We start from the raw sequence: 24,567 nt of genomic DNA, 5'->3' as shown, positions 1-24,567 counted from the left end.
TGCGTGAATAGATAGCTGGGTCGATACCGGTGAGGTCCGACACTGACCGTGCAAAAACATCCTGATTCTCTTTAAAAAAGACCATCAACTCATTTCTTATACTGGCAGACATTTCTGTACCAATGAACGTATGATGCTCACTTTCTCCTTTACCAATATCAATTTTTTCCACCGCCTCTACTGTTTTTCTTTCCCAGGGTTCTTTATTTTTCTTTAGCTCTTATATGAACTTTACCTACTCATGTATCTGCATATCGGTGTCTGTAGGTAAAGCTTGTTGTAACTACTAGTTAGAGCTTTCCAAGACGCCCCCAGTGTCTTGACTTTTTTCCTTCATCATCCCCTATACAGTGATGAAATTACACTTTTCTGACTCCGACTGATCCCCCCTAATTTTGTGCAAACCATACACTGTGGGAAATTTGATTACCTGATAGAATGTACTTGGAACAGCACACATATCGTGTATCCACTTTCTACCAAGTATTGCATTGTGATCGAAGTGATGCTATATGACCACGAACTTCGTCATCACTGTCTGAGGTCCCGCTCAAACTGACAATTTTATTTTCTCCACGGGCTTGGTAGAGCTTCCATTAAACCCGAACAAACTGAATTGTGGTGGCTTTAGATGAGTCTCATCGAGACCAATGCCTGTGAATGCTTTCTAAAATAAAATATTCACAGAACTACTATAATCCACGAGTATCTTTTGCACATCATATCCAGAGATGCGCAAAGTGATTAATAATGCATTATCATGTGGCAACATCACCTTAGACAGGTCATCTGGCATGAACATAATTGCTCCTGGGATGCTAGCCGATACCAGACTTTGACTTACTGGAACAGGCTCGACATTGACCTCGAGCACTTCTTTTACCGTTGAAATCTTCCTTATTTTATCTCTCATGATTTTCTTCTGTGGTATTTCCCCTTTGTAGATCATATTTATTACTCTAAGGGGTTTATCGTGTATTGTTGTTGTTTCTGCGGGTCTAACATCAACCCAGAATTCTCGCAACTTCCCATCCTTCATTAGTTTATCAATTTCTTTTAATGACTGCAAGCACCTGTTTGTCTCATGGTTCTCAATCTTGTGAAATTAACAGTAAGACTTGCCTTTCATCTCCCTGAGAGTGTATTTTGGCCAAGTCACGAAATCTTCTTTTGTTATCCTCCTTAATATATCTTCCGGTGTGGTATTGATGGCGATAAAATTACTGGGATCTAGCTTGTCTTCCAGTGTTCTCTCATATTTCCTATTTTGTTGTGGTTGATTATCCCGATTTGTATAATGCTCCCGAGGTCTTTTGTTATCTGACTTTGAGGGATCTCAACTTTCGTGTCGATCTCCATTATTTTTGTCTCTCTTTCCTGTCTCTGCCACTTGCAATACAGATTGCACCGTGGCTGCATTTATCCATTCTTCCACTCTAATATCTCTGTCAACTTTGTCATACAACTCTTGTAGACTTTTCACTTCTTTTTGTAAGAGATATTTGTGCATATATGATCCAGGTATCACACCTGTTTGGAAAGCCATGACGTCTGTCATTTCAGATTCATCGAGCCTCTCGACTGATTGAGTTTTGGCCTTGAACCTCCCCAAGAAATCCTTCAAAGACTCTGTTTTCCTTTGTTTCAGCTGGAATAAAACCGACACCTGTTTCGGCTTCACCCTCTGATAGTCTGATGACCATAATTGGTGAGGAATCTTTCTTCGATTTCACGAAAACATGAAATGGTCCCCTCAGGTATTATACAGAACCACTTCAATGCTTTGCCTTTAAGGCTTGAAGAAAATGATCGACATAGTACGGAATCACAATACTCCGTTTCGTGATATATTGAGAACTGGTGTCGATAGCTAAGGGGTCAGTGGTCCCATCATACTGGCTGAACTTTGGATTCTTGAATTTTGGAGGTAATGGCACCCTCTCTACCTCCTTTTTCAACGGGTTTCTACTGACATCATCTGCCAATTTTTGAATCGAAGCTGATACCTTTTCCATGACTCTTTCTTAACACCGGAGTACCGGAACTCGACTCCTCGCCATCTTTCTCGTACATAGCATCTACTACACGCTTCTCATTCTCTTCTCTCACAACTTTATTTTTAGTTATTAAAACTTTGTTATGCTTTTCCAAATCTTCCAACCTTCTCAACAATGCTTTTAAAGATACCTCTTCTTCATGTATCTCATCTACTTCTTCCACCAATCTACTTACCGATTGCCTTGCTCTTCGTTCATCATTCTTGGATGTCGCTTGAGAAGTACTCCCTTCATTAACCATTATCGTTTTATTTGTTGTAGTACGCTTTGGAGGCATCTTGAAAAAAAAATGAATATCTCCTTACACAACTTCGCTGATCTTAACAGAATCTTCTTGAACACACCCAATTATTCGGTATCTCAAAACTTCTACCCTTGGATTCGATCTTCAAAGAAAGAAGAAAATAAAGATCTTTTTTTGTCTTTGAACCACAGATGGCGCCAATGTAACATTCTGGGAAATCTCTCTAAGATCACTAAAATTGCACTAACATTTGAATGACTATTGAAGATTGAGATGATGTAAAACTAAGCTTTTGTATTGAATAACAATGGAGGTTACAAAGTTGCTCTCTCTCTCTCTCTCTCTCTCTCTCTCTCTCTCTCTCTCTCTCTCTCTCTGGTTTTACAAGTATTTCTGTAATGAATTTTATCTGTCTTCTTTATTTTGATCATCGCTTTATATAGTCTTTCAGTTATAGTGGTGTCCAATCCTATCCTGACGCGTGTCCATTCCCACTCTTTCCTTTTTTTTTTCCGCTTGTTCCTGCAACATATGAACTTATGCACAAAATATCGACATTTATATCGATATTTCAAATTATTTATGATATTTGGGCTGGAATATCGGGTTGATGATATTTATCCAACGACACTCATGTACCTAAACAATGGTTCCAAGAAGAAGAAATGTACTTAAATGGCTAATCTCATATCAGCTTTCAGAATTAGGAAACAGCCATTATTAGAGATGACGACATTGGACAGATGCCAACAGGATATCCCATACTGGCACCCATCTACCGCTCGTCTACTCCGTAGCAGCCTCAGGGTCCTATGGACACTTAGCATACACAACAAAAGTTCCAAGTAATTGATTATCTAAATTTCCGGAATTAAGTTGTCTAATTCTGAAGAATGAGCTCAGACTTGCTGCTCTCACCTTCTCTCTAGTCTTTACACAGTGCAATTAGAATGGTGATCAAATTTCAAAGAAGGTTACAATTAGTTCCGCTAAACGCGAAAAAATTCCTATAGAAAATTGTCTTGGAACGGTCTGTAGAATATTTTGCCTAAATGGTTTGTCAATTGTCACATGACATGTTTCATACATCAGTAGTTCAGTGCACGTCTTATGAAATAAATTCTCCAAATCAGAAATGAAGATACATACACTGTTCGTCATTAGATGAATTAAAGTTTATTGATCCAGGGTTGACCTCAATATGAAATCTATGTTCAAAATTAGATGCCATCTTGTGAAGATTTCTGCATTTATTGTAAAATTACACTCCATTAAAATAAAATAAAATATAGAACTACAACAAACAATGAAACGAAGAGACAAGTAATCACCAGATTCATTTTCAATCTATATAACGAAGAATCCGTCTCGAAGTCACAACTCCAGCACTAGAATCTGATTCATCATGAATCCATCCCACAGATTTCCGAGCTTCAAAAACAAATTGAGAAATCCCTGAAACAAACACCAATCAGTATAAGCTCAAGACTGATAGATAAAAAAAAAACAGTATGAGAAAAATAGACCTTGAGTGACACTGGTCTTATTTTCTCGGATTTCTTGAATAGTGGCAGAAAGTTTCCAGTAAAGAGGGCGACCCACATAGAAAGCCACGAGTATAAGGAGAATAATGAAAGTTGTTCTAAGAGAAACTTTTGGTATTATTGAAGACACCATTGTTGATCTGTGTTAAGTGTGTGTGGCAATGTCGTTACATAATCAGTTTTAACCGGTAAACTCGCGCGCCCAAGTGATATTATATTGTACGTCCCGAGCTACGAAATATTACTAGTGCTGGCTTGTTAACGGGATTTACATTTGGAGGGTTGTTTTACGACTTAAATACCCGTTTCCAGACCTACTGTTTATTGCTATTAAATATAGTGAAAGAAACACGAACGACACTAAACAATGATGAAACAGCTCGCAAATTATACAAAAAAAAAAGACTTCTTATTTTCAAAAAACTGTTCTTATCTTTTTCAAAAACTTTCCAACATTTTTATCAAATCTTCATATTTCAATATTTCAAATAAGCAAAAAATGGATCTGAATGGTCATACGATTCATTGAACACACATGTTCCATGTGCCGTGAGGTAAAATATATATTTTTGGGGGTTGATGATCAGTACAAAATTTTCTACTTATTTCGTTGCCTAATCATCGAAATAGATTGGGATTCCATTTATGTAGCGAGTCTATATAATAAAAACTTAGGTTCGTGATCAGTGGACACTTAAAGAATTGTAATATCTAACTACTTTAAACAGGTTCGGTGAACAATGTATCTTTCCGCTTATACCACTGAACAGGTTAAGTTATTACATTCACCTGTTCAGTGAGGGGTAAATTCGGCATTTGACCGGTAAAATTCAAATGTTTACCCTGGAAATACAACAATGGCCTCAGTTTTAAGAACATTTGCGATATTGTCACTGGGCTTTATACGTAATATGTGGTTTTTTTTGTTTTTTTTTAATCGCCCTCATTCCACCTACTTGAATAAACTCTGGTGTAACTCTACTTCTTTTGCTATTCGGTAAAATTCTAAACCCTGAATTTATACTTTTTATTATTATTTGTTCACCTGTTTTAGACTTGCTTTGGTTCATTTTGTTCTTATACTAAGTTTTCTTTTATTTTTTGGAGAATTTGAAAATGTCTCTGTCAAATAGTGTTTGATAGTAATACTTTTGGAGAATTTGAATGTTTTTCTGTCAAATAGTGTTTGTTAGTGAAGGATTCTCATGTTTAAAAAAATAGTGTTTGAATTCTATCCTGTCCTTTTCTTTTTTTTTTTTTTTTTTTTTTTTTTTGGGTTGTCCCGATTATAATTCTCTCTCTATCTGGTAAAATTATGGATCATGTATTTTAGATGATAATAGTGTACAATTACATATCCCCATTCTATTAAATTTTCAGATTCCTCGCGAACAATAATGAACACTGTCTTGGACGATAAACAGTCATTACAGCGAGATCATTGGTGTCGTAAAAAACGGGATTGGTTGCTTAACATGAGTGATGAGCAACTATCAATTCAACGAGAACGTCGACGTATCCGCGATAAGCAACGGAGACAAACAATGTCCGAATATCAAAGGTCTCAAGTTAGGGAGCGACAACGTCGCTATTACAGAAATTGTAGAAGCAGATTGCATTGTGTAGAAGCGCAATCCCAAATATCTAAGTTGGAACCCAGCACTCATTGCACAACATTTGCTGCTTTAGCACTAGGTGTCTCAAGTACCTTGCATGAACAGGATGTTCAATTTTCATATAGTCATGGTGTTGATACTGGTAACAAAACGTTTACTCGCCTTATTTTTGTATTTAACTAAATTTTAACATGTTTTTTTTTTTTTTTGATTGCTAATACAATTAACGTATATTCAGTCTGTCAAGAATTTGTTCCTTCTACTATGTTATCTTATACGGTTCATGTTATATGACAGACCATGATGATGAACATAGCACGACATTTGCTGCTTCGGTATCGGGTATCTCAAGTACCTCGCACGACAAAGGTGTTCAAAACTCATGTAACCACGATGGAAATGCTGGTAAAAGTATGCTTATTTGGTCGATATTTTAACATAAATTGTTTTTTCTTTTAATAATACCCTTATCTTAAATTCAATCTGTCGCGACTCTGTTCGTTCTACACCTATTATAAGCATGGAAGATGTCCTCGACCGTATGCGGCAACATGTACAAATGGAAGTAAATAGACTGAGTAATCGGTCTTTATCTGCTGCTCTAAACCTTAATCAAAGGACTTTACAAATTGATATAGGTATGTAATTAATATTATTATTATTACTTTATTATTATCTTTTTTTTTTTTTTTTTCATATTATGAATTCTCAAATTAATTTTATATACGTTTCACAAATAGGTAATGTCGTGCCAATTGCACTACACAAAGATAATGTTGATGGCTATGATAGTGGCATTCTTGGTGACAGTGATATTAATTTTATGAATGACGTTAAATGTATTGTTACATGACATTATGCATATATATGACTATTTTTTGTACACTCCATCAAATTGCTCAATCATTAAGTCAGATGTATATTTAAATGTCTTTCCCAGGTTAAGAGATTCCTTCTGCTGTACATGCTGAGAATCCACATATATTGAAAAGAATGTCGAGAGCTCAACAATCTTTTCACAATTGTGCAAGGGATATTGCAAACACCGCCAATCTTCAGCACTTCCATATATCAAACATGCTGACATGTAAGCATTGTAATGCTAAATTGCTTCCGTATGAGACCGATGTTTTTTGTTGTATTCACGGTAAAATTCGCCTTCCATTTGTGCAAGCACCCCCAGAGTTGATGTATCTGTATACCACGCAATCACTTGATGGTGTCCACTTCAGAGAAAATATACGGTCTTATAACCATGTTTTCTCCTTCACTTTCATGGGAGTCCACCTAGACGAAAATTTAGCAACTGGTAGACGTGGGATCTATACTTACCGTGCCCAAGGGGCCATCTACCACAGGATTGGCGGTCTTCTACCTCAATTAGGGCATCGACCACGGTTCCTACAGATGTATGTGTATGACACGGAGCATGAGATCACCTACCGACGAGCTGAAAATGATTTACTAAATCCTAAGATTTTATCAATTATATAGTGTCCTTGACCGCCATAACCCGTATGTTCATACACTCCGTCGAATTGCTCAATCCTATAATCTACATGACATCCGCTTACATATAAAGGAACATCCCACTGACTGGCATCACTACGCATTGCCAACGTCTTCTCAAGTAGCATCCATTTGAGTTGGGGGTGAGGAGCCAACTGAAAGAAGTGAACAAGATATTATTGTCGAGGCAATGACCGGTGAACTCCTCAATGTCCCTGACACTGCTGGCTTTGACGACCCACTTCAATATCCATTATTGCATCCATATGGGAATTTTGGATGGGATCTGCATATATTCAGCGATGATTCACAACGAATCAGTTGTCGGGAATATTATTGCTACATGCTCCAGGTTATTTGATTCCAATAATACCTTGATATATATATATATATATATATATATATACTTTAAAGAGGATGGTTCGGTGAACAATGACCTTTTCCTATAATATCCCTATGTAGCTTCTATTATTACAATTATTATTAAAAGGTAGATATGTAATAAGATATGTTATGGAAGGGTAAGACTAGCATTTGACCATTAAAATTTAGACGCTTCTCTTTTGATTTAGCACGTTGCTCCTATATTATCAACAAATTACGAAACTGCCATCTAACTATTTTAATTTACAAAACAGCTCCTATACTTTATTTAAATTACAGTCCATTCCTATATTTTGTCTAAATTACAAATAAACCCCTATACTGTAAGTTACGAAACTTTTTTTTTTTTTTACAATGAGCACCAAATAAGGATGTAACGGCGCATCGGCGCCGTGCCGGAATGCTAGTGAAAGTTATAGGGCGGCGGTATTGACACCCCATAAAATGGGATTAGCACTATCTTTGGATGATACATGTCATATATCATTCATTTTTATCATATATCATCCATTTTTCTTTCTAGAAAATCAGAAAAATAAATGATATATGGCATATATCATCCAAAAAAAGTGCTAGTCCCATTTTATGGGGTGCCAATACTGCGGCCAAGTTATAAAGCCTTTTGAATTCTAAATAAAATGATAGCTGCTCAAAAGTTCGAACGACATTCTAGATGGCGACAATGACGATATTGAGATAGTGCAAGTGGATGTAGGGGTTCAATTCATGTATGTTCTGGTGTTGTTGACTTGTGTAGCTAAGAATCACTTCTTTAAATTCACAGTTTCGTTTTTCACAATATTTTTTAAACAATAAGTTAGGGTTAGGCTGATCCCTATCTACATTAATTAACCGAATCTTATATAAATGGTGCCTAATGCACCCTCCTATACGAAATTATAAAGATCTCTATCTATAGAGGCCCAAAATGCATCAAGTCAAGCCATTACAATGAGAAGGTAGTCTGCGGGCCGATTTGTCTCTCAACACATGTGAAAAAATACAACTCAAGAACTTCAAAGAAATGTCTAAAATATGTATTATCACATTTTGACATAGCCATGCATGACAGTTTGTTACGATGTTGTTCGCGTAATCACTTTGAAAAATAAATGTTTTTCTTCGTTTTCTGGGAGGATAAATCATTAATTATAACTGAATTTAATTCGAAATTCAACCGTAATTAGGCTAGAGAATGATCGTATGAAGATTTCAGAACAAAACTATGAACCCATGCATAACACCTTAACAACACCTCACTTGAGATATGTGTCATTGTGCTTAGACTTAGACAATTGAACACCTCACTTGAGATATGTGTCATTGTGCTTAGACTTAGACAATTGGACCTTGAGAAAGTCTAGTAGGTTTTCACAAAATTAGTAATGGATGGTAATATTAACCAATGAGTAGAGTGGTGGTTCGATGACAACAGATTACAGACATATTAATGCTAAAGGTCTAAAACATATTCTCCGGGTCCAACCACCACTCTATGTGCTTCACATTTTTGTCACTCTTATTATTTTTAGACAAAAATACTAGGAGGTAAAATGTACTATATGAAAAATGCACTTTGATACAATATACTATTTTTTGTACCAATTTATACACTATACTAAATGAATTTGGCCAATTGATACAATCAACACTATTCTGGCAAAATTAGAGTGTCGGAGTGAGGGCGTGTCAGGTGAAGAAAAAACCCTAATTTAAAAAAATTAAACTCTAAATTGAAACACACAATTGTAAAGAAGAGGTAAAATAATTAAGATTGAATATGATGAAATGGTGAAATGGTGAAAACTTACTTCAATTGATGTTGAAGTGATCTTAAATTGCTTGTCAATTTCAATTTAGAGTTTTTTTTTTCACCTGCCACGTCCTCACTCCGACACTCTAATTTCATCTGAATAGTATTGGTTGTATCAATTGGCCAAATTCATTTAGTACATTGCATAAATTGGTACAAAAAGTAGTATGTTGTATCAATGTGCATTTTTTGGATAGTACGTTAAGCTGTATGTTTTAGTATTTTTGTCATTTTTTTTTATATTGGGTTAAATAGTATTACCCCCACTAGATGAGCCAATTATGATCCTCCCCACTAACAACTGAAAATGACACAAATGCCCCCACCTAATTAAAATTGAATATTTTCTTTTTGAAAACAATGAGGGCATTTGTGTAATTTTTAGTTATTTGACTTGAAAGTTAACGGTCAAACCAAGTTGACCGTGTGTTTAGGGGGGAGACCCTAATTTCCCATCTAGTGCCCCACTAACAACTAAAAATGACACAAATGTCCCCACCTAATTAAAATTGAATATTTTCTTTTTGAAAACAATAAGGGCATTTGTGTAATTTTCAGTTGTTTGACTTGAAAGTTAATGGTCAAACCAAGTTGACTGTGTGTTTAGGGGGGAGACCCTAATTTCCCAATAAGGGGGGGGGGGTGTGTAATACTAGTTAACCCTTTTTCTTATTAGCACTTGAACCCCTGACTGATGGCCACTAGGATTAATCAGTGATTTAATTAGTTTAACTCCAAAATGTATATTGGTGAATAGGGATTACGGCCCAAGGACAAAACCCAATAATAGTTTCGGCAATAAGTCCAAGACCGAACTGAATTTCGGCTCAAGAACAAAACCGAGCTGATGTCAGCAATCTTCATTAATAATTTCGATTTTAGGACAAACAGGACTGACGTCATCATATGTAAATTTGTATTTACATATGACAATGTTAAATTTACACAGTTTTCTTTATCTATATAAATTTTAAAATGTAAATTTACACAATATTTTACATATGCAAATATGTATTTACATATGACAATGTACATTTACATGTGGAAATTTAAATTTATACAATATTTTTTACAATTGAAGAAGTATGTAAAATTATATTTACATAGTTGTTTTGTGTAATTTTAAAATTCTATATGTAAATATAAATATACATTGCTGACGTCAGCCAGTGTATTTGTCATAAATTCGTAATGGATGGACTTCGTGCGAAAATAATTAGAAAATTGGGCTCTTAGCCCAATTTACTTGATTGGTGAAAGCATTTCCGGGCTTGGGCCGACACTCCGACCCCTATCCAATTCAGTTTAGCTATTGTCGGCCATATGCATTTGGGAGAAATCTCCCCAAGTTAAAAGATTCTCATCTAAAGTGAAATTTTTGTTTTTTGTTTTTTTGTTTTTTTTCAAATTTTCATGAATAAGTACAACATAATAATCAAAGTTCAGCTGTGCCTGCAGATATCAAATACTATCAATATGTTCTTTGGGATGTGGCTAATGTTGGTGTTTTGTTACTAGTGATATAGCAGGGTTTTAGGTGGAGTGGACTAACAAAGAAAGTAGGATGAGCTAAACTATTAGGTGTGGTCCTTGTTAGTAATTTTCCAAATAATTCACAAATAATACACGAATCGAATTTTTTGAAGCCTAAACGTTTAATATTTCTGCACTTTTCAATAATTCAGAATAATTTACGTTTTTCTTCACTATAAACGTATAAAACACGAATTTCCGAATTATTCAAAAATTCATTTAAAAAGTACTTCATATAATAAAAAAAAATGGAAACCAATTTATTGTAAGGATGAGTAGCATGAAAATACATAAATAAGAAAAAAAAAAATAGTAAACTATGAAGGACATTTTTAAAAGCTTAAAAGCCTTTCTATATCTATGGAGGGCATTTTCTTTTTGCAATTCAAAAAAGTAAATTAACATAGAGACTTGAATGTGTTGTTTCTAATTTTTATTTTCTCATACTATTTGCAAATCTACATTCTAAAATAGATATGAGCACAAAAGAGATAGAAAAGTGTTGGAGAATAAAATGATGAATGTTTGGGTGAGTCAAATACTAGACTCTAGCCTGTCTCACCTATTAATTCAAACATTCAATTTCTAATGAACTCGTTGGACAACATGGCCAGATTTTTTAAAAACAACTAAGACAAATGTTTGTGAATTGGGAGTGATAATTATATAATTGGTTGTTGTATATTTAGATTATTGGAGTTTATGTAGAGTAAAAGTGGTAAAACATTTTAATTATATTGCTAAATATGTATTACAATTCCTCTTTAATTAAGTGTACTAAATTTTTGAAATCCGAATATTTATTTAAAAACGGTTTTTTTTTTTTTTTTTGGCTAAAAGGTAATTGTGCGTATATAGCAAAAAGAAAAAGTTACAGTTATATCAGGTGAGAGACTTTTATTGCCCCTCCACCATTACAACGATTTAAGCAATAAATCTATAGTAAGTGAAGTGTTGGTTCTCCATATTATGTAGGAAGTCTAGTCAGTGAGGCCACCATTGTTGCTGCCCATTCGCTAAAGTTGCTCCTTTTTGGCACATTTAATCTGCTCCGAAATTCACTTCTCTCCATGTACTAGTGAGAATGATGATTGCTTTGGTCTCGAGTCTATTCCATTCTGCTTTGCATCTCCAATATACCTTGCTTGTCTGCAAGGCTTGAACTGTAGCTTTCGAGTCTGATCCTACCACAATTCGATCCCACCCCAACTTGATAGCCTTCTTAACACCTTCAACAATTGCAACTATTTCAGCCACATAGTTGGTTGTAATCCTGAAACCTCCTATGAGCTAGTGTTCCTATCACCTGGTCTGTGTGAATTCTGAGAGTCACTCCCCAACCAGCATCCCCTGGATTTCCCCTAGCATAACCATCTGTGTTCACCTTTAGAAAACCTTGCGGAGGAGAAGACCAATAACATCCCATAATCCTAGGTGCTCTTCTGAGTTTATTTTGTAAGACCAGAGTGTGTAAAGTGGCAAGTTCTTGAGATGTGTTGTCCATAGTTTCAGCTGATTGCATGTAGGCTTCTAGAATTTCTTTTATGATATGTGCTCTTACATAGCTGTCCTTGACCTGCACTTCATCATATAGTCTCTTGTTTTTTGATTTCCATATGTGTATTATGCACGTGATGGTTGCTGCAGACCATATATCTCTTGTTAGCGGGCTTCTCTTCTTGCAAGCATTGAGAACATCATTCCTTGAGTGAATTGTTCTCTGAATATAGAAGCTCTGCTTGAGATACTCCCAATGTTTCTGTCCAAAACTACAATCAAAGAGTAGATGTTCTTGAGTCTCTTCATATTGCTTGCACATGCAACAAATGGACGCCAAGCTGAATTTCCTTGCCTTTAGCTTATCATCAGTGTGCATCACTCCTCGAAAAACTTTCCATCCAATTCCTTGAACACTAGGGTGAAGCATGGACTTCCATAAGAATGAATACCAGTTCACTTTTGTTTCTTTCTTCCGGGTAGCTTCATATGCAGTAGAGACAGAAAATAGCCCATCTGTGGCTGGCATCCATATTCGGGTATCCTCTTGTGTAGAATCAGGTTGTTGTAATAAGTTCAAGTCACTCCCACCTTGTTCAGAATTTCTGTGAACTCAACGGTGAATTCCCAGTGATCATTTCTAATACATTCACTCAACTTGGAGCCGCATGGCCTCCAGAAACCGTTCTGCATAGGGATTAGATCACATAGAGCATCTAAACATGTCCAATTGTCTTTCTAGATGCTGATGTCTTTGCCTATGCCAATGGTCTAACTAGTATGTGTCTTGGCTTCCCTGAGTGCCCACTTCATGCCAGACCAAATGGATGATTTATTGTACTTTGTCCATTCACCATTTCTTCCCCCATATTTCCTTCTCATAAAGCATGCCCAGTCATTGTTGTCGTTTATCATACACCAAGCCATTTTTAGTAGCATCAAGAGATTTATATCTTTGAGTCTCCTTACTCCTAATTCACCTTCTTCTTTCGGCTTGCATGTCTTTTCCCAGTTTAGTGTCATGAACTTATGTTCTGAGGGGTTGCCAGTTCAAATAAAATTTATGATGATCTTTTCACACTCTTTGATTGTAGAAGTTGGCCATTTATAGATTGTCATATTATGAATAGGTATGCTATTTAGCATATGCTTTGCCAACACCACTCTACCTTGAAAAGATAACAATTTGTTGGCCCAGCTTGATGCTTTTAATCTAACCTTATCTACCAATAGAGCCAAAGCTTGTTTAATAATTATGCCAGTAATGAGTGGTACACCGAGGTATTTTTCTGGTAATGCTCCTTGAATCCCAAGTAACTTGACAATGGCATTTCTTCTTGTGGGAGTCATGGGGCTCAAGAATATCTTGCATTTTTCTTTGCTTATGTACTGCCCAGCTGAATTCTGATATCTCTCATGAAGAAGAAGTAAGTGTTTAAGACATTTTCTGTTCGCATTGCAAAATAAAAAAATATCATCCGCAAACATGAGGTGAGAGGGGCTTGTGTAGTTTGCATTTATGATCATCTTCTGGATTCTCCTCTGAGTTACAAGCCATTCAATTTCTTTACTGAGGCAATCCTACATATTATTAACGTATTGCAAATTTTTGACCAAAATTTTCTACTTATAAACAAATAAAACTCAAATTATTTCCGTACCGAATAATTCCCATATTCCGAATTGCTAACAAGGGATGGAATGGTAGACTGGTAGTAAATATGATAAGGACCTCACACAGTTAAACGAACGAACGAACCAACCAACAACCTATCGTTTGCCGTAGTGCTTCAGAGTTTCATTTACACTCATTCATCCAAAGTGGCAAGAAGGCCCAAATAAAACAAAGAGGTTTACAAACTTCCACCACAATGGAACGACATAGAATTTTACTAGAATTCGTTTGGTTGCTTGTGGAATGTTGTGTTTGAATTGCTTCAGCACTATTTGTGTACGGCCAAATACACATCATTACCTCAATCAGGACGATTCATATTGAATGCAATGCCACCACCAACGAAAATGCATAACCTGAACTTCAATGGGGCATTGGGCCTTAAGTTTAGTACTAGGTTTTAGCTTTGCAGACAGAAGATCCAATTAGAGTCCCCAGTTTGATGTACGAACTTACTAATCGGGCTCAACTTGATTGGGCTCTCTAATGATTTTACCCAGCTGTTTTCTAACAGTTGGTGAAGGTACAATTTGTAGCATGCACAAATATTAACTAGCAACTCAAACTGTTTTCACACAGGTGACACCGCCATTTTTCATGTGTGCTGTTGGAGACGCTCGAGATATCTATCTAACAAAATAGAACGGTGTGGGGCTCAAAGGGTCTCATCCGGCGGTTACAAATTTTTTTCACAAAATATAACATGGCGAATCCAAGTGATTTAGGGGTTTGTGCAATTTTGTTAAACCAAATCAGTATCCATATGATCTATCTAAAAATTACTCAAAAATCAACAATTGTAGCTGGGCTTATAAATATTGGGCTAGTCTATAAATTGTTGGGCCTCCAAATTTAACATGATACTGTATATAGGACTAACCCAATTGATACTATAGGACTTATGGATAATGACCAATTAGAATGGTAGAGTTCTTGCTAGATAGTGCTAAAAGCGCGTCGAGTTCATCAGGACCATACGGCACGGGCATACCTTTACACAATTACATTGCAGACTCCGCAATTTTAGTTCTTTATGGCAGAGATTAAACTGCAGGCCTTGAAAGAATCATGCCCTTATCAAAACCGAGTACAAGCTTCTCTATGCTGGTGGCAGGACAGGAAGCAAAGTTAATAAACCTAATGTGATCTACTATCTATATACTAAAGCAGAGACCTCTAATGGAGGATTTTCTCTCTCCTATGTGGCACTCTAATATGAGAGTTAGTTTTTTGCTCTCTCCTATGTGGTACTATAATATGAAAGATAATCTTTTCTAATAGTGTACAATCCCACATACATAGAACCTCTTTGGAGTTTGGAGAGTTTGAGTAGAGTTTGGAGAGTTTGAGTATATTTCTAATTCTTATATTTGGAGAGTTTGAGTGTATTTCCAATTTTTATATAATTGATAAAATAAAAAAAATTGCTAAAAAATAGGTGATTTGTAAAAGGTAATTTCCTATTACGAATCAAACACTTTTAGTGCTCTAATTCTTATATATTTAATCAAATAAAAAAATTGCTAAAAAATATGTGATTTGTATAAACTAATTCCCTATTACAAATCATACAATTTTAGTGTCTATGATAAAGCAACGACTTATTTCGAATATATCCTTAATACAGCCTCAAAACATAGTTAAAAACAATTATACAAAAAATAACATCATAAAATATATAATAGAAAATGAAAAAAAAAATAAATAAAAAAAAAAAACAACGACAAAGCAATAATGACAAATATTTTAAAAAATATATAATACTGAATGAAACTAACGTCAAAAAACAATTAATGGGGAACCGAAAACTAGATGTAAATGCATCGAACTAACCTCAAATAATATTTAACGAGAAATTGGAAATTGGATGCAAATGCAAGTATTAAACTAATCTTAAAAAGTAATTAATAGAAAATTTGAATATGGATACAACTGCATTAAACTAACCTCAAATAATAATTAAAGAAAAATCAAAACTTGGATGCAAATATATCAAACTAACATAAAAAAATAATTGTCAAAAAATTGGAAACTGGATGCAAATACATTGAGCTAACCCTCAAAGATTAAATTAACGGAAAAATCAGAAACTGGATGTAACTGCATTGAACTAACCTCAAAGAAAAATTAATTATAAATTGGAAACATGATACAAATGCGTGGAACTAATCTTAAAAAATAATTAATGGGAAATCGGAAATCGGATGCAACTGCACTGAACTAATCTCAAAAAATAAACTTGATGCAAATGCATTGAACTAATCTCAAAACATAGTTGGGTTATATGTTGTGGGAATGTTTCAATAAGTATAGTTTTGCATTTAAAATGGTGTTTATTTTATCTCTTTCCGTATGATTGAGAACTCCTTGCTATTCAAGTAGCTTCAATATATATGAATTTCACCTTATTAAGCAATCTCACAAAACTTCAATCAAACTTATTTTATTAATTATAAACAATAAAATGAAGTTGAAAGGTTTATCAAAAGTGTGTTATTTTTTTTTAATGGAGAGTGAGGTTTTCACGTTATAAGAAATTTGGTTGAGTGATCAATATAATATTAATATATAATAGTTATGCATATTTGCAAATATTTTTTCAGAATAATTAATATAACAACACCCGTTCGTAGATCATCTTTCAAGATTCCACATAGTGAGTCATGCATAATTTAAATAATAATTAATGGAAAATCGGGAACTGGATAATCTTCGATGATCTCACATAGTAAATCAAGCATAATTTACTTTTTATGTCATGTTTGTCAAGACACTACAGATAGATCAGTAGAAGTTGGTATTACACACCACATTGGATAATTAAAAGGAAATCAGAATTTAGATTCAAATACATAACTGAGCTCAAAGAGTAATTAATGGAAAATCAGAAACTTTATGCAAATGTAATAAACTAAACTCAAAAATTAATTAACTAAAAATTGGAAACTAGATGCAACTGTATTAAACTAACGTCAGATAACTAACATGAAATCGGAAACAATATGCAAATACATCAAACAAACCTCAGATAATAATTAATGGGAATCGGAAACTAGATGCAAATGCATTGAACTAAACTCAAAAAATAATTAACATAAAATCAAAAACCGAATGCAATTGCACTGAACTAACCTCATAGAATAATTGGTGGAAAATTGGAAACTAAATGCAAATGCATTGAAATAATCTCAAAGAATAATTAGCGGAAAATCAGAAACTGAATATAATTGCATCAAACTAACCTCAAAACATAAATAATCATAAACTAGATGCAGACGTATTAAACTAACCTTAAAGAGTTATTAATGGGAAATCGAAAAATGGACCCAAATGCAATGAACTAATTAATCTCAAAGACTAATTAACGAAACATTGAAAAATGGATGAAACTGCATTGAACTAACCTAAATGAACAATTAACGGAAAATTATAAATTTGATGTAACTGCATTGAACTAACCTCAAAAAATAATTAACGGCAAATCGAAAACTTGATGCAAATACATTGAACTAACCTCAAAGAACAATTAACATAAAATCGGAAATTGGATGAAATTGCATTGAACTAACCTCAAAAAATAATTAACGGAAAACCAAAAACTGGGTGCAACTGCATTAAACTAAAATCAGAGATTAACTAATGGGAAATCAGAAATTGGATGCAAATGCATTGAAATAACCTCAAAAAATAGTTAACTGGAAATCAGAAGTCGGATGTAACTGCATCGCACTAACCTCAAAGCATAAATACGAGTAATTAGGAACCCAAAATGAAAGTGAATTTATAAAAACAGACTCTTACATGTATGCAAACTGTATAAAAATTGTAAACTATCGAACTAACCTAGAAAAATAATTGACGGGAAATCAGAAACTGAATGCATATGTATTGAACTAACCTTAAAGAGTAATTAACGGGAGATTGGAACTTGGATGCAAATGCAATGAACTAATCTCAAATATTAATTAACGAAACATTGAAAACTGGATGCAACTGTACTGAATTAACTTTAATGAATAACTAACGGAAAATCATAAAGTGGATGCAATTGCACTGAACTAACCTCAAATAATAATTAACGGGAAATCGGAAACTTGATACAACTGCATTGAGTTAACCTCAAAGAATAATTAATGAGAAATTGAAAACTGGATGCAACGTATTACATTAAACTAACCTCAGAGAATAATTAATGGAAAATAAAAAACTTGATGCAAATGCATTGAACTAATAACCCGAAAACATATTTATATTATATGTAGGGGAAATAAATATCTCGACAAATATAGTTTTGCATTTTAAGTAGTGTTTATCTTAATTTTTTTATTGTGATTGAAAATGTCTTGCTATTCAAGTAGCTTCAATATTATCTTCGCCACAATGGATATTCTCACAAAACTTCAATCAAACTTCTATTGTTAAACCTAACAATAAAAATAAGTCGATCAATTTTATCAAGGTTTGATGCTTCCTTTTTATAGAAAGTGGTGCAAGAAATTTAAATGAGTAATTAATATAATTTTCATATCTCATAGATATGCATAGCTGCTAATATTTTTTAGAATAATTTAATATAACGACACCCGTTCGTAGGACACGTTCATGTGATAAATCTTTTCAAGTGGGAGTAATGTATTCTTTGAGGATATGGAAACAATCAATCTGTTTTAGAGATTTGTACACATTAGTACGTAAGCCGAGTGGTAATGATTTATCGCTAAATCACCATAAATCTAATAAAACTATTATACAAGCTAGATCAAGTTTAAGATAATTCCATCTGAAAATTACGGATTAATATCCTAAACTACAAAGTGAAGAGGCTATCTCAATTTGATCCCTTAATTTCCAAGTACTTATACACCATAATCGTTGCTCATTTACGTATTTTGGCTTATTTTTAATAAAAATATATCTTGATTTGAAAATTTGCTACTAACTCACCATAAATCTAAGAAAACTATTATACAAGTTAGATCGAGTTTAAGATAATTCTACTTGAAAATTATGGATTAATATCCTAAACCACAAAGTGAAGAGGCTATCTCAATTCAATCCCTTAGTTTCCAAGTACTTATGCACCATAATCGCTGCTCATTAACGTATTTCGATTTATTTTTAATAAAAATCTATTACGATTCGAAAAATTTGCCACTAAATTACCATAAATCTAAAAAACTATTATACAAATTTAGATCAAGTTTGAGATAATTATATTTAAAAATTATGGATTAATATCCTAAACCACAAAGTGAAGAGGCTATCTCAATTTGATCTCTTAGTTCCCAATCTTATCTTGTATAATCGGCTGCTTTTAACGTATTTTGGTTTATTTTCAATAAAAATATATTCTGATTCGAAAATTTGTATGTGACATTTTGTAAAACCTTTTAAGCACACAAAATATTTAATAGATCCCGGGCGTATGCCCGGGTCCAAAATCTAGTATGTTAATAAACCCAATGAATTTCGGGTACTAAAATAAGTAAATAACCAATGCATCTCTACAGTCTGGATGTCCCAATTAGTTATTAAATGTAACAGCTGGCGAAAGGTACTAAGGATAAGGTGGTCACTAGAGCAACTCCAACTGATCTCCCTTTTTAGCCATTTCATTTGTAAATTTGTAATAGCCACCACCAAAATAGTTACTCATTTTCTCCATAAAAGTGTCACATAAACAAATTAGAGGAATTGAAAATGAGAAAGTCCTTCACTTGTGCCAATGAGATTTTTACGAGCCTTCAGAAACGTATACATAAATCGCAGTTTTTGCGGAAATTTTTCGCCTACTCTTGTAAGTTCGGGTTCAAACAAAAGTGATTTATCCAAACAACGTAATATATAGTTATTTTATTTATCTGAACACGCTTACCCAGCAACATACTATATACTATGCTCAATATCGGTTATATCGGCCGATTAATCGTGTATCGCTTGTAACCTGATTAGTTTTTATCGATTTTTAAAATTTTCTCACTGAACTTATTTAATTATCGAATTGACCGATTAATCGACCGAAATGACCGATTTCTCACTATACTGAAAAAAAATTTTATTGAAAATATCGGTTCTCCACAAAAAAAAAATACGTAAAATTAACAAATTGGATTTTAAAACTGTATTAATAATAATGGAACCTAATAAACACACAAAGCTAAGAATTTACTTATTTTATTCTCTTATCGAATGTTAAATATACAAATTATTATAATATCTCATTAATATATATTATCTCTTCTCTCTATCTCTTTATTCTCTTAAATATTTAGCATAATTAATGTGTTTGGCATTTCTGTAGTACTCTAAAATTGAATTAATTAGATATGGTTATGAGAATTTGATATTTTTTTGTTGTATCTAGAATAACTATTTAGAAATATATTGTATGATTATATTATTATATATTTTGAAAATATCAAATATATACATCGGATATAACCAATTAAATCGCTAATTAATCGTATGTAGCTCCTCCATCGATTTTCAAAAACCGATTTTAAATGCTTAGACTATATAGTAATTTTACTTATTTGTCCTTAACCTCTCTCCACCCCCTAATCACGTGATCCTCCTCGTCACCCAAATCTGGGCAGTATGAGCTGTTCACCATAAACCCAAGCTAGGCTCGGACAACTATTCCCAAGATAAACCCTAAATAAAGACAAATACTACCACAAAAAGAAGCACCTTCTCTCAGAAGCCATGAAAGCAGCATGTTTCTGAACATCCTAGAAAATAGACAAAGAAAAAAAAGTACCATACTCAAACTTCTCTTCCAAGTCTCTCTCTCTCTTCTGCTCTTTTAACCATTAAAGCTTTCACGCCCATTTGCACAAAGAAAAACACAGTGGACCCTTGTTATTACTTATTACCACCCAAAACCTGCTACACCAAACCAAAACTCCATTCCTCTCCCTCTTTAAAACCTCAAAACAAACAACCTACCATTTCCTCAAACTTAACGAACTCATAATCATGAAGATGTCACTCATTTCCGCACTCTACTTTTTCATTTTCTTCAACATTCTCTTCACTTCATTTTCCATACTAGACCCAACTGATTTCTTGGCACTACAAGCCATCAGAAAATCATTAACAGACATGCCAGGTTCTAAGTTCTTCACATCATGGGATTTCACTTCTGATCCATGCAGCTTCACTGGTGTAAACTGTGACTCAAATTCCAATAGAGTCATTGCTTTAAACCTCGGCGACTCCACAGCAGGTTCACCTGGATTAGAAGGTCGTCTTCATCCTTCACTTGGTAAGCTTTCTTCACTTACTGAACTCACTCTCGTGCCCGGTAGAGTAATGGGTGCACTTCCATTAACCATTTCTAACTTGCATCACCTCAAATTTCTAGCTATAAGTAACAATTTCATCTCTGGGCCCATACCCAAATCGTTTTCTAATCTTAAAATGATCCAAACACTTGATTTGAGCTACAACCAACTTACTGGTTCGATTCCCGGCCCTTTTAACAAGCTTTCTTCACTCAACAATCTCATTCTTTGTCACAATCATCTCACTGGTTCAATACCTTCATTCTTCTCCTCGAAAACCCTTCTTCGTATTGATCTTAAACACAATAATCTCTCTGGGTCTCTTTTACATTCTTCTTCTTTACCTTCTTCACTTCAATATCTCTCTCTTTCTTCAAACCAGTTTTCAGGTCCAGTAAACCGGGTTTTAATGCAACTAAATCGGCTTAATTATCTTGATTTAAGTCAAAACCGGTTTACTGGCCCGATACCCGATTCGGTTTTTAGTTACCCACTCGTAAACCTTCAGTTACAAAGAAACTTTTTTTCCGGTCCGGTTCGCCCGTTAAACCGGGTTGGGATTAAAACCGTTGATTTAAGTTATAACCGGTTAACTGGACAAATCAGTTCAATGTTGTCTTCTGTGCAAAATCTGTACTTGAATAATAACCGGTTTATAGGTCAAGTGCCAGGTAGCTTTGTTGAAAGGTTGTTGGATGAAGGAATTGAGGTGTTGTATTTGCAGCATAATTATCTTACTGGTATTGAGATTAATCCAACGGCTGAGATTCCTATGAGTAGTACGTTGTGTTTGCAGTATAATTGTATGGTACCACCAATGCAAGCACCTTGTCCTTTAAGGGCGGGGAAACAGAGGACTAGACCTGCTGAACAATGCATAAAGTGGAAGCATAAGAATGGTGGCAATGGGCAAAATTAGTAGAATAAGTTTTTTGATTTTTTGGTAAAGGATTTTGTTTGAGTTATTATGAATAAATTGTGTCAATGTGGATACTATGTTAAATGTGAATACTGGCTTATATGCTTTTGTTTGTTTTGTTCTTTTGGAAAAGAAATATTATGTTGTGTTCTACAGAGAAATGTTCGTATTGTGCCGGGGAATTTCACGAAAAAAACTATTGTGCTTGGTAGTTGGGACTTAGGACTCTGCCTCGTCGGGTTGTACCGTCTTGTACGTACTTTGACATGAAACTACAAATGTAGTAGCCATATTCAGGGATGTATCACATAAGTCTTTGGAGCCAGATCTGCCTGCACCGTGAGTATGTATTGGGCCCAGAAAATGGGCCCAAGACCAAACTATGCCCTAGGAGTAACCCTAAAAGAGGGATATAAAAAGGAGGAGAGGAGAGGATAGGAAGGAGGGGGGGCTGAGAATGGAGGCAGAGTGGGGTGAGGAGTGAGAGGTGAACTCACGGCTTGATCCCGAAAGGTGCGTGAGGCAACCTAATTGGTGCAGCCGATCTAAAAGAGAGCGAGAGTACGAGTAAATGAGGAGGTCGCGGTATTGTGCTGCGACAAATGGCGCCGTCTGTGGGGACGATTAGTAAAATAGCTGCTCATCCAGAGACTCGAAGATCGTTACACCCACCAGCTTAACAAGGAAAAATCAATTTGTACTGTAACCAAAACCAAAACAGGGAAGATGGATACCAAAACACAAAATGGCGGCAATGCACAGTTTTCACTTCCTCAAATCTTATTCCTGTTCTCCAATCACTCCATCTTCTTTATCCCCCTTGAGGCGAGATTATCTAGCCTTCCAGAAAATACAAACACTTAAACAAAAAAACGAGAAAAAAAGAGACCTTTCGTCAAAACCTAACCATTAAGGGCAGAAATGGAAATGAAGAAGAAAGAGGGGTTGGGCATTATAAGGGGAGAAGAAAATGGGGAAGAAGAAGAAGAAAAAAAAAGAAGTTTATTATGGAAGGAATATCAGTATTAGATTTTGATATGTTATGTGCAACAGTAGCTTTACAAGCACAAACTGGAGGTGGGTTTTCTTCTAGAGAGAAATTAGATGATGACTATGAAAGTAGTGGGGAATTTGGTGGTGGTGTTCAAAGGATGTGGGAAGGTGAAATTCTTGATTGTTTTGAAGACCGGAGAATCGCTGTCGAAACAGCTTGTTGTCCATGTTATAGATTTGGGAAAAATATGAGGAGAGCTGGATTTGGGCCTTGTTTTATTCAGGGGGGTGTTTATTTGATTCTTACTGTCGCTGCGATTGTAAACTACATTGCTTATGCTATCACCAACCAACGTGGCTTTTTATATCTAGCTATTGTCTTAACCGTTTCTTCTGGAACATATTTGGGGTTCTTCCGTAGACAGATCAAGAAGCAGTTTAACATTGGGGGTAGCGACATTCCTTTGGATGATTGTGTCAACCATCTCATCTGCCCCTGTTGCACATTATGCCAGGAATCCAGAACATAATAATAACTCGCCTCAAGTTATTGTGCGCTGAAAGCTCTTGTTGGTTCACGTGAATTTCCTGGAGACTTGGCAAGTGAACATGCTATTCGGATGGTTGCTTTGTTTGATAATGAAGAGGTGGGGTCAGATTCAGTACAAGGAGCGGGTGCACTTACAAGGTTTCAGGCCATGAGAAGAATAGTTGATTGCTTGTCTCAGGAGTATGTGCGTGAGAATGCCTTTGAGCGTGCAATTCGTCAATCGATGCGCTATGCTGCTCGAGTTGGCTTCTACCTTTGTTTGGCGTCTATTCGAGTTGGAGCTGCTGGATCTGATGATATATTATTAAAAAGATTTAGTGTTCAAAGATACATTAGTAATTATACAAGGGGCTTTAATCGGATCTATGATATTGGGATTAAAAGGGTGTGTCGATCGTTGGCTTCAACTATGGTCCTTTCACTACTTCCTGTTCCTGTTACTACCTTGGGCTTAGCTTGGAAGTTGGAACCATATACTCTGTTACTTTATCTATAACGAAGAAAGATCATGTTCTAGCATTTCTTAGCATCATCACTTGCAGACAGGAGTGTTCTAACTGCTCAGAGGCAACAAAGAGTGGTTCTAGTAGTCCTGAGTGGGATCAAATGTTTGCCTTCTCCAAGGATTGTATACAGTCTTCAGTGGTAGAAATATTTGCGAAGGAAAATAATAAGGAGGATTTCTTGGGTCGAGTTTGGTATGATTTGAGCGAGGTGCCGAAATGGAATGAGCAGTATACATGGGAGGTGTTTGATCCCTGCACTGTCGTGACAGTTGGAGTGTTTGACAATTGGAGAACAATGAGGATGGGAATGTGGTGAAATTTACGGATGTGGCAATGGGGGATAATTATCTAAGCTTATTGGATTCAAAAGATGGTGATGAAGATAATGAGTTGGTTGAGGTTTTTGTGACAAATGAGAATAATGAGGTTTCTGTTGAGCTG

The 24,567-nt window shown here is 35.0% G+C and overlaps 3 protein-coding genes across 3 annotated transcripts; 2 read left to right on the top strand and 1 right to left on the bottom strand.

The window, feature by feature from the left end:
• Positions 1-2,575: 2,575 nt before the first annotated feature.
• On the bottom strand, positions 2,576-4,100 carry LOC147517719 (Low-density receptor-like protein). Its single transcript, XM_086594699.1, has 3 exons — positions 3,828-4,100; positions 3,633-3,756; positions 2,576-3,545 (listed from the first exon to the last, which is right to left on the bottom strand). Exons 1-2 carry the CDS (start codon positions 3,976-3,978, stop codon positions 3,644-3,646), a joined length of 264 nt encoding a protein of 87 aa, XP_086450825.1. The 5' UTR covers positions 3,979-4,100; the 3' UTR covers positions 2,576-3,545; positions 3,633-3,643.
• A 16,387-nt stretch (positions 4,101-20,487) lies between these two features.
• LOC147517718 (uncharacterized) lies at positions 20,488-22,238 on the top strand. Its single transcript, XM_086594698.1, has 2 exons — positions 20,488-21,139; positions 21,818-22,238. Exons 1-2 carry the CDS (start codon positions 20,851-20,853, stop codon positions 22,075-22,077), a joined length of 549 nt encoding a protein of 182 aa, XP_086450824.1. The 5' UTR covers positions 20,488-20,850; the 3' UTR covers positions 22,078-22,238.
• A 574-nt stretch (positions 22,239-22,812) lies between these two features.
• LOC147517717 (protein PLANT CADMIUM RESISTANCE 8-like) lies at positions 22,813-24,149 on the top strand. The gene has a single exon (XM_086594697.1). It carries the CDS (start codon positions 23,085-23,087, stop codon positions 23,598-23,600), a length of 516 nt encoding a protein of 171 aa, XP_086450823.1. The 5' UTR covers positions 22,813-23,084; the 3' UTR covers positions 23,601-24,149.
• Positions 24,150-24,567: the final 418 nt, after the last annotated feature.

The sequence above is a fragment of the Coptis chinensis genome, chromosome 2 (genome assembly GCF_015680905.1).
Source record: "Coptis chinensis isolate HL-2020 chromosome 2, ASM1568090v1, whole genome shotgun sequence".
Taxonomy (NCBI): Eukaryota; Viridiplantae; Streptophyta; class Magnoliopsida; order Ranunculales; family Ranunculaceae; genus Coptis; species Coptis chinensis.
This window is presented reverse-complemented; position numbering and strand designations above follow the sequence as displayed.

What these genes read in the sequence shown, in the direction of transcription:
- LOC147517717 (XM_086594697.1), top strand. Translation starts at nt 23,085, where the DNA reads ATGGAAGGAATATCAGTATTAGATTTTGATATGTTATGTGCAACAGTA.
- LOC147517718 (XM_086594698.1), top strand. Translation starts at nt 20,851, where the DNA reads ATGAAGATGTCACTCATTTCCGCACTCTACTTTTTCATTTTCTTCAAC. An exon ending in TCGTCTTCATCCTTCACTTG is followed by an intron (nt 21,140 to 21,817) that starts GTAAGCTTTCTT and finishes ACCGGTTTATAG; the next exon opens with GTCAAGTGCCAGGTAGCTTT.
- LOC147517719 (XM_086594699.1), bottom strand. Translation starts at nt 3,978, where the DNA reads ATGGTGTCTTCAATAATACCAAAAGTTTCTCTTAGAACAACTTTCATT. An exon ending in TAAGACCAGTGTCACTCAAG is followed by an intron (nt 3,757 to 3,827) that starts GTCTATTTTTCT and finishes TGTTTGTTTCAG; the next exon opens with GGATTTCTCAATTTGTTTTT.